The following is a 15879-nucleotide window of genomic DNA, read 5'->3' as shown; positions in this document are numbered from 1 at the left end:
GATGCTTTCACAGTTCATGTACCTTCTGTACTCTCCAAGGAACCAGCAGGGTAGTCCTGGGGATTAGTCGAGTGTCAGGGATGGGAATACAGATTGCCAAACCCGGTACAGAACATTGCATTTATTCCCTATGAAGCTTTGTGAGGTTTCATAGAAATCTTATGAAACTACACTTTTTTCACATGAAGTATGCCCTCATGTGAAACAAGGGAACAGTTCCTGTATAAAAAAAATGCTTGAGATAGTGGCATGAGGGCAGAAAATAACCCTTGGCAGGACATTTCTGTCTGAAGCAGTCTCCAATGGCCAAAAACAAAATCGTATTAAGTGAAACTTCAACATATTTTTCGTAAGCGCAAAATTCAGGAATTTTTCTAAGTTAGCCTGTGAAATGTAAGTTTTGCCCAGGTTTGTCTGAGCTGGTTGGGCGCACTATTGCCCCACTGCCATCCTACCGCCCACTGGCACATGTGAAAATCAGGCGGTGTAGGCAGGGGCGCTGCTAGTTAGTGCGAGCCCATCACCTGCTTCAAGCCGGGACACTAGCTGACTTAGTGGAGGGAGGTTAGTGACAGCTTCCGCGAAGGTAGAAACCGTGGTTTACGTTTTCAGGATGTTAATCCGAGGACAGTTTCCCTTACTATCATAGCACGTTTTGAATTACAGCGCAAAAATACACTACATATCTGCCAGCATCTCCTGAGAGACAAGCATTCAGACATGTTCTGCCATCCTTTAAACCAACACTTCTCAGTGCCATTAATTTGGCTACAAAAAGGTGAAAGGGGGACCTTTGAATAAAGCACATTAGAGAGGGTCTTGGGAAATGCCAATATATCTCAGTTGGAGATCTTCCTTGATAATATGTGTGTGTGGGGGGGTGGGTCTCTCTGTCAAGGAAAACAATTGTATACTACGAAGACAAACTATGTAAGTAAAATCAGAATACATGGCCGCATAGACATCATTTAGGGGTAACAGCTTCTGCCTCTGGCGTGCTGCTCGGTACCCGAGCACTGACCTTTACTACCCCTACTTCAGACTAACAGAAATAAGGTGCTACATTATTTTCAGGGCCCTGCGCTCATGCGGCAACATATTTATAGATTGTTAAGCAAAACTGCTCTGTTTATTAACGACTTGGTAGCTAAAATGACTAATACCAGTAGATGGCGCCAGATGCTCTGACTGCGGACTCTGGTCTTTCACAAACTTCTGACATGGCTGCTCCCTGTACCAAAGGCCATAAGTGCAATTTCAAGAACAGAGACAAGGGAGCGCTCTTAAAGCCCTGTTTTTATTACTCTCCGTAGTCGCTTCTCCTGGCCCCTTGCCTGGCACCTCAGCCACAAAGAGGAGGGCACTGAGCGGCTAATGCTGGGACAAGGGGTAAAGCCAACCCTGAAATGTTAATGGCGGAAGCAGAGGCTACGTGACGTCACATTTGCTACCTCTGGCATTTGGTGAGTTAGCCTATGCAAGCATGATACAGACTGGAGAAAGATTTTACAATGAAGCCAGTGATTTAAAAACACACAATCCTGTTGTGACTGTATTGGATACACATGTACACAAAGCCAATTAAAGGCCTGTGCCTGGTTACATTAAGGTGCACAAAAATACGTATTTGCCTGGGAAAAGTGCGTAAGTAATGCAATTAATTACACAGGCACATTTTTGCAGTTCTTTGATTACAGGCCATTCATGCCTGTTAGCCTGTATGTTCACGCTAGGCCCACATGCTACATAAATCAGGCACACAGACACATGGCTAATGTACTCGTAACTGGCCCAGGGCACGTGCGCCCAGCCCCTTTCTCTTGGCAGTGTCACCTGACCGGTGACGCCTGTGATGGGTGGGTGTTAGTGTGGGTGTAATATAGAGCGAAACACTAGAACGTGTCCAGCAGGACACTGCAGGTGGGACAACCCGGGCTGTTTGCCGGTTCTTGCTCCCACCCCTCAGAGACTGCCGGCCCTTATTGTGACCCTCTAAGGGGTAACTATGTGCCAGGCGGAGAGCGGGAAGGGGCCATGGCTCGGGCACTGCAAGGTAGCCGCCACGCGGTTCTGACAAACCCCTTCCAGGCCTCTCATTGGTATAGTTCCCCAGTGGAGCGGCGTGGCTTCCAGTGAATCTTCTAGAAAGGGCACTGCGCTTACAGCAGATGGCTCCCATCTATCACGTGGTGCTGTGCAACATGCACATGAGGCATCGAAAAGTGCCAGGCACAGGGAAACCTGTACAACTGGGACTGCGGGAAAAAAAAATATCTGTCTGTCATTCCACATGAACTGTGTTTATACCCACAGGATCACATCTGTATTTGATGAATGATGGGAGAAAGTTATTCTAATAGGAACCAATATGGGATGGGTTTAATTTAATAATAAAAAACAAAAGGATAACCCCTGGTATAAATAATGCGTACTCATACAAATCTGGTCTCTGTTTCAGCTGCTCAATTCATATTCTGTTTCCTGACCGAAACGTCACCGACATCCCCTACCACTCAAACATAAAACTTTTCAGAATCACAACCATTCACTCTGTACTGTGGCGATACTTGTGATCTTTGTTCAAGCACTGATCCTTACAGGTACGCCAGGCAGTCCTCGTGGGCCATCTTTGCCTGTGTCGCCAGGAGGTCCTCGCGCGCCAGGAGGGCCTGGTGGGCCGGGCGGCCCTGCTTGACCTGGATCACCCTGTTGAAGGACATAGAAATATCAGTAGTATCCTTAGTGTAAGTTATTAGCATACCTAGTTATGATGCCCATAAGCAACACCAGGAGTGACGCGAGTGTAGGATCTACATTTGCTGAGGTTTCTCAAGGCGTGTTCTACACTGCTCTGGGTTCATTCCTGGTTTTATGTCATTACATGGGGAGCGTGGCTGCTGGTGTTCCTTTTACCATGAAGGTGCATGGCTTTGGCTTCTGGTGGTCATGCTGAGGCGCCACCTTTCTAGTTCAATCCTGAACCATCAGTTTTAGATACAAGGAGCTTTGGGAGGGAGGGCCAGATGATGGCGCCTTGGAGGCTATGGATAGCACCCATCATGCAAGATCCACTCGGATGCACTCTAGTCTCGTAGCCTAGAACCCACCCTCCTTGCCCCACAATGCAGTTGGAAGGGTAAAGATATGCAGACACCAGATTGCCGCACATTTCTACCCAGGTTTTGAGAAACAGTGTGACAGGGTATTGGATAATCATCACAGAAATAGTGACTGGCTACCACCAGCAAGACACTGGTGGGGTTCTTATGGGCATAACTGTGGCAAAATGTGCGACCAGATGTACTGGACTTTAAATCAAGGGGGTAGCACACCCCCTACAGATTGTGGTCATGTCATTTCTGTGCCTGTGGGTTAGGCCTGGATGTTGCACCTCACTCTAGCAGGACCTGGGCAATAAAGCAAGCAGGCCCCTGGAGTAGGGGCCACAATCTGCTTTCTTTGATTTGGCATTCACACCAGTATCGATTAAAAAAAAAAAACATCTTTCATTGGACAGTACACATCGAAATGCTAAAGTTATAAAGTTGCCTATGCCAAGGAGGGCAGAAATATAACTTTTTGGGACATAAAACCCAGCTCTTGTATACCAAGCTAAGTATGCGTAGGCTTCAATGAGATGTTTAAATCAGAATAAGCTGCAGTTTTTCCAGGGAAGCGGAGGGTGTTTTTTGAGTTAGTTACACTGCTGTGTCTAACCCTGAAAGGGAGTAACCGAGCCTTTCACTCGGCATTGCTTTCAGTGTGCGAAGGCAGGACATTGGATATTGTACTATCACAATACATTTGTAACAAGGCAAGGATAATCCGCTTGTGCCACACTTGTCCCACAAATAAAGCAAAAGCTTTGTGTTCTGGTCCCAATTTCCTGGAAGATTATCGCCCTTCGCTCCAGTTGCCACATTAGACTGTAAGGTCAAGTTTGCGCTTGTAATTTAATGAGGCAAGGCGCAAAGCTTGCTATCTGTGGGGCACTTGGGAAGGGAAGCCAAAAATTACAACAGCGTTACCTCTTGGAGGATGAAATTCAAAAGGACTCAGCATCTTGAAAAGACATTGATACCCAAGTTTCAAAAATACAAACCACATGGGAGACTGGATCTGAAAACTAACATCTGGATGGAATACTATGAACACCAGAAGCTCAAAATAAAAAAACATTCAATTTCGGTTCTCTGGTCACACATATTATCTGTTTTGTTTGTTTTCTAAATTTTAGATGCATTTTATGATAAGGGACAAGTGTGGTCACGAGATTTCCCTGTCATGCAGTCAAACCTGATGCAAGCATTGCAGATAGGGAAATAAATCAGAAATGAGAACAGCTAAGGAGGAGGAGGCCAGCATGCTTCTACCTTGAGGACTCGCCGGTTAAAGGTGGGCTGGTCATTAGAGAGAAATCCGTGGTTGAGCCGAGGAAAGACCATCTAGCCCAGAAAGGAGGAGACAGGAAAGACAAAGAAGGCATGACAAGAAAACAGAAGAGTGAGACCTAGAGGATAAGGAACACACATCAGAGAAAACATCTGTAGGAGAAAGAGTTGGTAAAATCTGCTAAGATAAACAAGCTGAAGATCTACAACCATCCGTTTTCTCACCTCTTTGCAGTTAGATTTCTTTCAAAGAGAAAGGTTAATTCAATTTAATCAAGAATCAAATTGGAGAGAGCTACAACAAATAATGAGCCGCGCTGTACAAAGATTAAGTGTTGGACAAATCTACACAGTGTGAATGAGTGGAGCACAGTGCCGCAAGCTTCAATGCACACTACTCATTTTAGGAATGGGCTAAGTGAGGTCCCATTTGGCTTACAAAAGACCAGGCATACCAGAAGTAATTTAGGAACATTTGTTAGAAGATCCAGATGAACTTCACGTTACACAACCTGTTGAACATTGACCCAAAACTCCAGGTCACATAACCAAAACACAACTTTATCTGCTTGCCCTGAACCAGCCAATGATAAGCAACAGCCCACAAGCCCACTCGCCACCAAGGCCCCTTGAACACTGCCCATCCTCTAGAGCGTCAATGCACCAATACAACTCTCACAGCCATCCTAACTCTCCCAACCTCACACAACACTCCAAGCGGCACAGCTGTCAACGTTTCAAAGTTGTATTGATGGTTGGGCTAATAAGTCCACCCCACCTTCTCTTCTTGTCATCTGTGTATCACTTCCTGTGGTACAGCTCTCAACATTTCAATGTTTTAATGAGTGTTTGACCAACATGTACATTCCACCCTCTACTCTCCTCACACGTGCCAGCGCCCGTAGCACAGCTCTCAACTATTTGAAGTTTTAAGGAATATTGGACCAACATGTCTACCCCATCGACTCCCCCTCACATGTAACACTGCCTGTGGCACTACTCTACATTTTTTCTGTTTAAATGAGAGTCCCTCCTCCAACATTGAAATGGTGGCTCTAATTCAACTTTGTTGGACTGAAACAATCACTTGGAGACTTGTAAATTGAAAATGTTCTTTTTGTTTGTAATAAAAATTATTAAATGAATATCTCTTTAAGTGCTTAAGTGTTCCTGATCTGGGGTATGGTACCAGGATATCATATATTATTCATAATTTTATATCTTTAATATAATTTACAAAATCACCCCATTTAAGTTAATATAAGAAAATCTACACCTAATGGGATGATATTGTTGTAAAAAATATTTAGGACACAATATTTCATTCAGATTATCTTTTCGCTAATAATATTCTGGCATACAAACCCATTTTGAGTGTCCGACTTTGTTGAAGGCTTATTTTTATCTTGTTCTTAAGAATGTTGGCATACCCAAATAGAATTCAATGTATTTTAATTAGTGCCTTTTTATTATTGTTCCATCCTTTTAAAAAAAACAAAATAATTTGATACTGTAATTTATCATGCTCCTTTTATGATCCATTGTTATGTGATCGAATAAAATTGAATTGAATTGACTGTCCGACTAGAATGTTACTCTCGTCCGTCACACAATAAACGTAATATTTACAGTTCCTGTACCACTGTCGTGGTTCTTTAGCCCTTTCACCTTTTTCAGTAGGAAATGTTCCCCAACAGAAGTACTTTCTTTTTTTGGGGGGATAGAAAGCACTTTTTTTGTTAGGTGAACGTTTAGGCCCTCACCAGGATTGTCCCAGAGGGGGATAAAACAATTTTTTTTTTTTTTTTTAATAAAAACCTTTATTTTCAAAAGTCTGGACACAGCTATTCAGCCGACAACCCGGAGGTTCGGCAGATTCGATAAAGAGGAACAGAGACGCGTCCACAGTACAGTGAAGGAGGAGTGCAAAGATTCCATTTTTAAATAAACACAAAACACACAACAACCCCCAGCAAGGCAAGAACACTGAATGCCCATGGTGATAGCCCCCCAGGGGAGGCAGGACCCCAATCATCTACCAGTTACAGTACTGTGAAAAGAGGAAGAAGGGGGACAGCAGAGGCCAAAGAAGTCCATTAACCATACTGAGCTGGAAAGAAGGTTAGGAGGAAAGCTGTTCCTCGGGGGGATCCAAATCAGGGGCAAGACAAATTCCCCCCCTGTATTGATTCCACCGCCCCCAGATGGCGTGCCACTTCCGAGGGCGGCCTCTAGTGCAATATACCATCTTCTCCCTTAGCATACTCCAGTCCATATTTTCTTTCCACGCGGTCAATGTGGGGTGCCCCGCGGAGCCCCACAATCGCGCGATATCTCTCTTAGCGACCATGTTACCCAGAGTCACCCATTGGGTCTGTGCCTCATCGTGGTCAGTGGGCCCCCAGACATTCAGGAGGCAACACCGCGCTTCCGGCTGCATAGCAATGCCCGTCACCTCCCCCATCACTGCATGGACTCTCCTCCAGAATTCCGTAATGACACCACATTCCCAAATGATATGCAGGAAAGTACCCACCATACCACATCCCCTCCTGCATAGGCCGTCCTCCGAGAATCCCATGTGAACCAGCCTTGGCCCCGTCACATACACTCGATGCAGTATTTTAAGCTGCACCAGCCTCAGACGCGACGGGATCACAACCTCCTTAGGAGAGGAAACAGCAGACTGCCAATCCTCGTCATCCAACTCGAGGCCATCCCTAGTCCACTGGTCCCTCAGCCCCAGAAGCATATCCGCCCGGACGTTGATCAGTTTCTTATAGATGAGCGAGATCGTGCTCTCGGGCATATGGCCATCAAGGACCCGGTCCTCCAAAGGAGAGGACTCAGGCACCTTCTCACCCTCTATGAGGACTGATCGGAGGGCGTGACGCACCTGACTATAGCGGAAAAACTCGGATGGCCCCAGCTCATACTCCTTCTGCAACTCTTCAAAGGACTTCACCCTCCCCTTAATCAGCACATCTCCGACCCTGGAGATGCCGATCAAGTCCCATTTGTCAAAGCCTTTTGTGTGCCAAAGCCTACCCAGTCTCTCAGATTCAAACAGCGGGGTAGCGAGGGTGAGCCTATCCTTCCAGCCCAGCGAGTCAGTTGCCATCTTCCACACACGCACCGCCACACCAGTGGGCCCCGTGAGGGACGAGTCCAGGGACCGCGAGTACAACGCCCTGTAATAGTTACCACCACGAAGCAACCACCTGTCCATGGCATACCCAGGGCTGAGGGCAGGGCCATAAAACCCATGATTAATCGCACTCAGCTGGGTGGCCCAATAGTACCGTCGGATGTCTGGAAGCGCAATACCCCCGTCGTACCATGGAAGCGTCAACTTTGCAATAGCTATTCGCGGCCGCCCATCCCACAGCAACGTTCGTTGGAGGCCTTCGACCTCCCGAAAGTAGTTGGCCGGTACCCAATCCAAAGTATTCTGCAGTGCGTAGAGGAACCGGGGAAGAGACATCATTTTGAACAGGGCCGCGCGCCCAACGAGGGAGAGCGGCAGCCTCCGCCAGCCCTCCACATCCCGCCTCAGGCGCGCTAGGGGGGGGAGCAGGTTCCTCTCATATCGCACAGCAGAGTCCATGGAGATAAAGATCCCCAGATACACGAAGCCCTGCTGAGCGACCTGGATCGAACAAGTTCGAGGGATCGGTGGAACCTCGCCACTAAGAACATATAAATACGATTTACTCCAGTTGATAACGAGACCCGAGTTCCTACCGAAAGATGTGAGTACGTCACAGACCACTATAAGTGATTTCTTGGGTGAGGCAAGATACAACAGGATGTCATCAGCATAGAGCGATATACGGTCCTCGTGTTCAGGCGACCATCTAAGTCCCCGTATATCCGGGTGCCAGCGTATCCACGCAGCCAGCGGCTCAAGGGCGAGGGCGAACAACAATGGCGACAGGGGACAACCTTGCCGAGTACCCCTCCCAAGCTGAAACGGAGTCGACACCCGGCCATTTACCACCACACTCGCAAGAGGGCCCTCATACAGCAACCTCACCCAGCTCACAAAACCGTGGCCAAAGCCGAACTTGGTCAACACGGCCCACAAATATGCCCATTCCAACGTGTCAAAGGCCATCGTGGCATCGAGAGACGCCACAATAGCTGGTTCACGCAGCGTGCCCGCCCTGGCGATTACACCATGAAGGCGCCGAAGATTTAACGCTGTGTTATGGTGCGGGATGAATCCGGATTGATCCGGGTGGACCAAGTCACCGAGTACCCTAATCAATCGGGCCGCCAGGATTTTAGCCAGAATTTTCGGCTCTGCGTTAAGGAGTGAGATAGGCCTATATGAGGCGCACTTATCTCGGGGTTTGCCCTCTTTGTGTATAACCACAATCGTCGCCAGTCGCTGATCCAACGGGAGGGCCCCATTCCCCCGCGCCTCCACGAACATGGCGCGCAGGTGAGGGGCGACCCTATCCGGAAACAGCTTGTACAGGTCGACCGGCAAGCCGTTCGGACCCGAGGCCTTGCCCGAGTTCAACGCGCGGATAGCCCCCGCCACCTCATCGACCGTTATGTCACCATCTAGATCGTCCCTATCTATATCGGAGAGACAGGGCAATGCGATATCACGCAGGAGGTCACGTGAGTCCTCGGGCGGCCTGTCCGACACTGAGGCATAAACCATACGGAAATAGTCCGAGAAACACTGTACAATCCTCTCAGGTTCCACAATCACCTCTCCCCCCTCTCCCGTCAACTCCGGCACTACTCTATTGACCCGTTCTTTTTTGTCCAGCCAAGCCAGGAGTTTCCCGGCCTTGTCACCAACATCACACAGACGGCCCTGCTGTTCCCTACTGAGGGTCTTAGCGGCATTCGTCACCAGGTCCTTATACTCGGATTGCTTCAAGCACAGCTCATGCAGTGAGGCCTCTGTGACCTCCTCCTCCAGCGCTCCCTCCAAAGCCGCGATCTCCTCCTCAACCTGCAAAACCTCGCCATCTCTCCGCCGCTTGGCAGCCACTACAAGGGAGAGGGCTTCCCCTCGCAGCACGGTCTTAAATGCTTCCCACAGCGACACTGCCGAGTCCACGGATCCCTGATTGTCCTTGAAAAAATTATCTACTGTCTTTACCAGCGCGCTGCGCATCTTGGGGTCTCGGAAATACCAAGGGTTGATAGGGGCCACCCTTCCCCCTCCCTCCCGACCTAGATCCAGCCTGACCCACACTGGCGAATGGTCAGATATACCACGCGCCATGTGCCTGGCCTCGGACACCAATGAGGCATGCGCAGCCAGAGTGAGTAGGTAATCAATCCTGGAAAGGCTACCATGCGCTCCGGAGTGGAAAGTGTATTGGCTCTGTGTGGGGTGCCGGAGCCTCCAGCAGTCTATCAGGCCAAGCGTGTCTAGAAAGTCTGGAAGCCACTTCTGAGCCCCCCCTGTGTCTCTGGGCGGGTATCTATCCAGCAGACCGGAGCCAACAGCGTTGAAATCACCTCCCACCACAAGCATACCCCCCGGGAGATCCAGCAAGGCCCTACCCAGATCTGTGAACGTGGAGGCCTGCAGGGCCGGCGGGACATAAACCGAAACTAAAACCAAAGTTCTTCCTTCCCACCGCCCCGCCACCGCCACAAACCTCCCCCTATCATCAACAATGGTGGAGTCCACCTCAAATGGTAGCGAGGCTCTGACTAGGATGCCCACACCCCTGGACCCAGAGGAGAATCCCGAATGAGCTATGAATTTATAACCCTTCCTATTCAGGGCATAGCACGTATTACCTATAAGATGCGTCTCCTGCAGCAGGGCAACATCCGGCAATGACCGTTTCAAGAATTGCAAAACAATCCCACGCTTAATGCGATCCCCCAAACCATTAACATTCCAGCTTATAACACTTAAACCCCTACCCCCCATCCCCAAACGTAAAGAGGCCCACCCCACACCCGAAGAGCCACCATGAACAGTCCTGGAAATAATCACTATGCCTTGCGGAAACAAACCCCCAACAACAAACCCAAAATCCCCCCCACCCTGCACCCCTGCTGCAGCTTACAAAGCCCCCCCCAACTTGCAGTGTGCCTGTCGCCCTACCAAACCCTAAATCTACAAAAAGTACCCTAAGGGAGGAAAGAGCTCCCCTCGTCCTCCCACAACCTCCGTATTTACTGCAAGTCATTATCTAAAGTCAGTCCGAGTCAGTCCGGTTCCGAAGACATCAACCTTGTTCATCCCGGCCACTGTCCCCGTCTACGGCAGTGTCCTCTTCCGTGCGTCGTCGAGGCAGAGCGTCCAGCCATTCATCCGCCATGGCAGGCGACTCAAAGAAGAATGTTCGGTCTTCAAACACCACACGTAGTCTGGCAGGGAAGAGCATGGCGTATTTCAGTTCCCTCTCCCGAAGCCTCCTCTTCACCCCCAGGAAGCCCTGCCGCTGCCTCTGCACCTGCTGGGTGAAGTCAGGGTAGAAATTCACCGACGCGTTCTGGAAGGGGACCGGGCCCGTTACCCTCGAGGCCTGCAGGATAGCGTCCCGGTCTCGAAAATGAAAGAGCCGGGCGACAATCGGCCTCGGTGGGGCTCCCACCTTGGGCCGCCCACCCGGCACTCTATGGGCCCTCTCAACTGCGAAGAACTTCCCTAGACCCTTAGGCTGCAGGTGGTTGAGCACCAAGTCCTCCACGAGCAGGTCCACTGAAGTCTCGTCCGAGGACTCCGGGACCCCGATAACGCGCACGTTGTTGCGCCTGGCCCGGCTCTCGAAGTCCTCCAGCCGACGGGCGGCGAGATCACTCTCGGTCCGCAACTTACGGACCTCGGTCTGCAGGTCCGAGACATCATCGGCGAGGCCCGTGGTCTTGATGTCCAGGGATTTGACCCGTTCATTTGTTTTGCCCAAATCCGCGCGGATCAGATTAACATCCACCAAGATGGTATCCACTTTGTGCGCCAGGGCATCAAACTGTCTCCCAATCGAAGTCTGCAGCCCGTCAAGTGCGCCCATGACATCCTGCAGTGAGAGCTCCGGGGCCAAGGGTGAGGCAGTCTTCTGTGTGTCCGGGGACTGGCTCGGTGCACCCGGTGACCCCTTCTGCTGGGCATAGCGGTCCATGTTATTGGCTTGAGTATAGGCTCCCCGCCTGGTGGCCTTAGGCTTCGGCCGGTCCACCTCTGCTTTGCCCGACATGGTGGGCTCAAGCAAGTCGGTTCAAACAGGACTGCCCTCTCTCAGCGAGAGAGATCAGGAGTGCTCCGTCTTACGATGGGTCGCCAGTGTGGCATGCAGAGCGTCCAAATGATAATAAAGCAGCCGTGAGCACTCCCTGGGCTGGGCAGACAAAGGGCGAGAAAGTGAAAGTGAAAGGATAGGGACCTCCGTCCGGCAGTTCACACCTCGCCTGGCCGCTGTTGTTCAATTAGAGGTCGGGCATCCTGCCAACTCGAGCCCCTGGCATCCCTCGGAGATAGGCCTCAATCTTCCGCCATGCATAACTCCGGTTCCCGGTGGGCGATTCGACCTCGGGTGGCATCGATCGTCTCCCTGACAAGCCATCTACACAATGCCATGCATACAAACAGGATTATATACAGGATAGACGACGGAGGGCACGAGGGTCTCGGGAGCTCAAAGCTCACGCGGCCATCTTGGTCAAGCGCTAGGCTCCTCCGGGATAAAACAATTTTAATGATCACAGGCAATGAAATCAGATACCCTAATTTCAGAATCCGTTGGATGCGATAATTACTTACAATTACAAGTTTTGCCCTTCAAAATGGGGCATAACATGCAGATTTTGGTGATTTGCACACCAAAATCCCTATGTTCTGGTATCTCGTGGGCATTTTCCCTCATTACATATCGGCAGCTCTGACCTGGTCTTATGTACCCGGAGAAACTTGAGTGAGAACAGCCTTTATCAGAGGCAGTAAACTTTGCGCAAGTTAAAACTCCTCTGCCGGGTTTGTGCAGTGGTGGGAATTATCCATCTTCCTTCCAATCAGGACCTTGGTGTATTTGATTTTCAAATCCAGGTCTTGGGCTGCCTGCTTGCAAATTGCTCATGAGATGTTTGTTTAGTGGCTATGATCTCAAATGTACAAATGTCTCTTTACAGTTCTCGCGTGATTTTTTATGAATAATCACAGTAACTACCATTCTTCAAAATATGGCCAGTCTGGAAAGACTTTTCGGGAACATGTTTAACAGGTTCAGAATTGAATGTTGAGTTTTTACAGTTAAAAAAAAAGTGACGTTATTGTGTACTAACATGGTGATCACTTCAAACTTAGATCAAGTTTAGATCTGCTGGGTCTATTATACCACTTACTCCTTGAAGTTCACTCCTCTGCCCTCAGCAGTCACAGGGGGCCACTGGGTCCCTCCTCTTCCCAGTTCCCTCTCACAGGCCAGGGTGAAGTTTCGCCTTTTGCAAAGGAGGAACTGGTGGCGATGGCGGCTTGTTGGTGTCAAAGCAGAAATTCTTTCTGTGGATAGGGATATTAAAACGAACGTGCAATCTAGGAGCTGCACTACATTGAACCAGCCAGTGAACTGCAGCATAGACCTTTCTGCAGCTACAACTATAAGCACTGTCGGCCCCATTGTAAACAGATATGTAACAATTAGTGACTCACTCTCAAAGCTGGGATATCTGGTTCTCTACATGGCAGAATTATTGACAGCTATGCATGCGTAACATAATGTTAATTACTGTTTACAAATAAATGCAATCCAGCACCAAGCTAATGAGTTGTCTTCATTGATGGATCAGTTCATGGCAAATGTATTAATTGGTCATCAGAACACCGTTTTCATTTTGGATCAGTAGCAAAGATGCACTCCTAATAAAAACATTTACCTCTTACAGCCTACACATCAGCCCCTGATAGAGACCCCTCACGTTAAATCCAGGGTACGAGAGATTGAGGTATGTGAAACATGCCATTTTAGCTTTCCAAGAAAAAACTCGACTTTCTTCGTCAACTGCAGGACTTTCTCAAAGATGTTCAAGAACCACGGTTGCGTTCCGACCTGGTTCGACTTTACCAGTGTGGCTTAGTGGGTTTATTAAGACAGACATGAGGCATGATGGATGCCAACATCAAAAAACGTAAATATATGGCATATAAACAATGCATTTTTTACTAGTTTTTTTGGTAAAGCACCGCTTAGGATGTCTAACAGCGCTCTATGAGAAAACCGACCAGCTGTAGAATGAAAATGACATTCCCCCTGAAAATATTCAGACAGCAAACTCTTTATTAAGTGATTCAACCCAGGATAGAGTCAGGGAAGCTGTTATGTACTCTTTCAATAGGAAAAAGACAAGAATGCTTGCCCCCTTTGCTCACACTTAATGAGTGGAGAAGTGCTGTCTACATATGTGGGCAGGTCAAAGCTGTTATAAAGGTATATAACTATTCTAGCTTTCAATAATAGCTGTAGTTGATGATGATAATGCTAATGACATTTGTAAAGTGCAACAAATACCCGGAGGTGTCCTGGTGCTAGATGGGAACCCTAGAAGGCCTGCCACCCCATTTATCTTGCAGAATCTCTCCGTCTCTGATGGTTTTCAGAACACCCACAACCAGGAAACCATCAGATTGCAGACTAATAAGTGTGAAAAATTAAAAATAAGACAGGAGGCCTTTTCCATCTATGCCATCTGGGATCTAGAACAACATTGCCTTATCCATCGGGCCGCCCCAAAGCTGCTCCAATTTAGGGAAAGGGTTGAATGAAGGTGAACCTCTTTAAAGAATAGTACATCACAATGTATTAACTGTTCACAACTCAGTTTCCTGTCCTCTTACTCACTGGATTTACACTGGTATTTTACCCTATACAGGGATCTGCTCCCCTTTAAGCTAGGTCTGCGCTACTTCACTTTTTGGGCATGGCTGAGTGTGACCTAAGGTTTGCAGAGAGTTGCCACCTGATTTTCTTTGCTGTCTAGTCATTGTACTTCCACTTAACCCATTATAAGTTCAGGACTACAAATACCAGAATGCAACAAAAATAAATCCAGCACATGGTGACATACTTGAATCAGGAAACCTAAGATCTGATTCAATATCTACCCTGGAGGGCACCCTCCTTTTTACATGCTCTTTTAAATAATACCCATGCCATTTTGGACTTTGAATCACTTAGAAACAAGCTTTGAATAATCTCTTCCAACATGCTTCTAAGAGTTTATGTTTTTTCATGGTTCTTCTGTGGTGGAAGGCTTCACGAATGATAACCGTTTTTTATTTGATATTCTATTATCCTGACTTTCTTTCCTGTAGCACTGGGGAGGGTGACTATATTTTAGAGTTCTTGCATGTAAAGAAACGTGATAAGTGTGGTTTATTGCTAGCGTGATGACAAAAGTGAGGCACGCCCGTGCTCCAAGCTGCTGGGCAGGAGCTGAACAACTCACAGCATGCCCCATGGACAATGAAGCTTGAAATCTCCAAAGTGAGGTGTTTGAACTGTAGAGGGTTTTCGAGACAAAATGTTTGGACACTCTTTCAGAAGAGATAGCAGCATATTCTGGGTGTCGGTATCAAGGGTCTGGTCCACAGCTGAGTTAAAATAGTTCTCAAAGTTTATTTCCGGAGACATCCCTCTAAGGGAGACATCATCCTCCTTGTTAATAAGCATAGTCAATCCTCAGGGTTGCGCAGGTTAATTTACGAGTTCTTTCCATTTTGAAAGTGGTACCAACCTTGACACCAGACGATACTACTGCATGGGGTAGTTTATTTCAAAATTTGACAGCCCTACAAAGGGAATCTGTTAGACCTGGCATCTTTTGGCATGATTTCCCCAGTCTTTTTGCTTCTGACCTCTTGTTTTTGATGGTTTGCTGGACTTCGTTTTTGCTGGTTGGAGGACTCTGGGTACTTTACCACTGCTGACTAGCGTTAAAGAGTAAATGTTCAGTGTCTAAAATGTAATGGCATTTGGTTTCCCATGATTAGCATATTTGATTTACTAATATATCCCTAGTACAGTGCACTACATGTGCCAGGGCCTGTAAATCAAATACTACTAGTGGGACTGCAGCACTGATTGTGCCACCCATATGAGTAGCCCTTCAAACCTGTCTCAGGCCTGCCACAGCACAGCCTGTGTGTGCAGTTTTTAACTACCATGTCGACTTGGCAAGTTCACCTACTTGCCTGGAAAACAATGTATTTAGTCTGCACTCTGGGTTAATCACTACTTAAAAGTTTTATCAATGTTATTCAATTGTGTGCTGCCCTGTGATGGAACCTGCTTGTGTCCATGTAGTAACAATTCTAAGAAGGTGCACAGATAATGTGCACCCAACACAAAGTGCACAACACTAGACCTCTGGGGTTCTTTCAAATGCAGTAAATGTTTCAAAAGTTTAACACCATGAGTCATACACTTATTTGGACGCTTTATCTTGATTCATTTTTATTAGCACAACTTCTAACTAAATAGAACAAACAAAGTTACATAATACATCATTC

General features: G+C 47.8%; 1 protein-coding gene across 7 annotated transcripts in view; it reads right to left on the bottom strand.

Moving 5' to 3' along the window:
* Positions 1–15879, bottom strand: part of LOC146810895 (uncharacterized) — a 403292-nt gene that overhangs the window by 177136 nt on the left and 210277 nt on the right. For 5 of the 7 annotated variants that reach the window (XM_085617937.1, XM_085617940.1, XM_085617938.1 and 2 more), the window contains exons 5-6: positions 4374–4445; positions 2599–2706 (exon numbers count right to left, since the gene is read on the bottom strand). In XM_085617937.1, coding sequence (XP_085474063.1) covers positions 2599–2706; positions 4374–4445 — 180 coding nt within the window. The remainder of the gene's footprint in view (positions 1–2598; positions 2707–4373; positions 4446–15879) is intronic. The other 2 variants (XM_085617942.1, XM_085617943.1) reach the window with 1 other exon arrangement.

Source organism: Triturus cristatus, chromosome 7 (genome assembly GCF_964204655.1).
Source record: "Triturus cristatus chromosome 7, aTriCri1.1, whole genome shotgun sequence".
Lineage (NCBI taxonomy): Eukaryota > Metazoa > Chordata > Amphibia > Caudata > Salamandridae > Triturus > Triturus cristatus.
The sequence above is the reverse complement of the archived record's forward strand: the minus strand, read 5'-3'. Positions and strand labels throughout refer to the sequence as shown.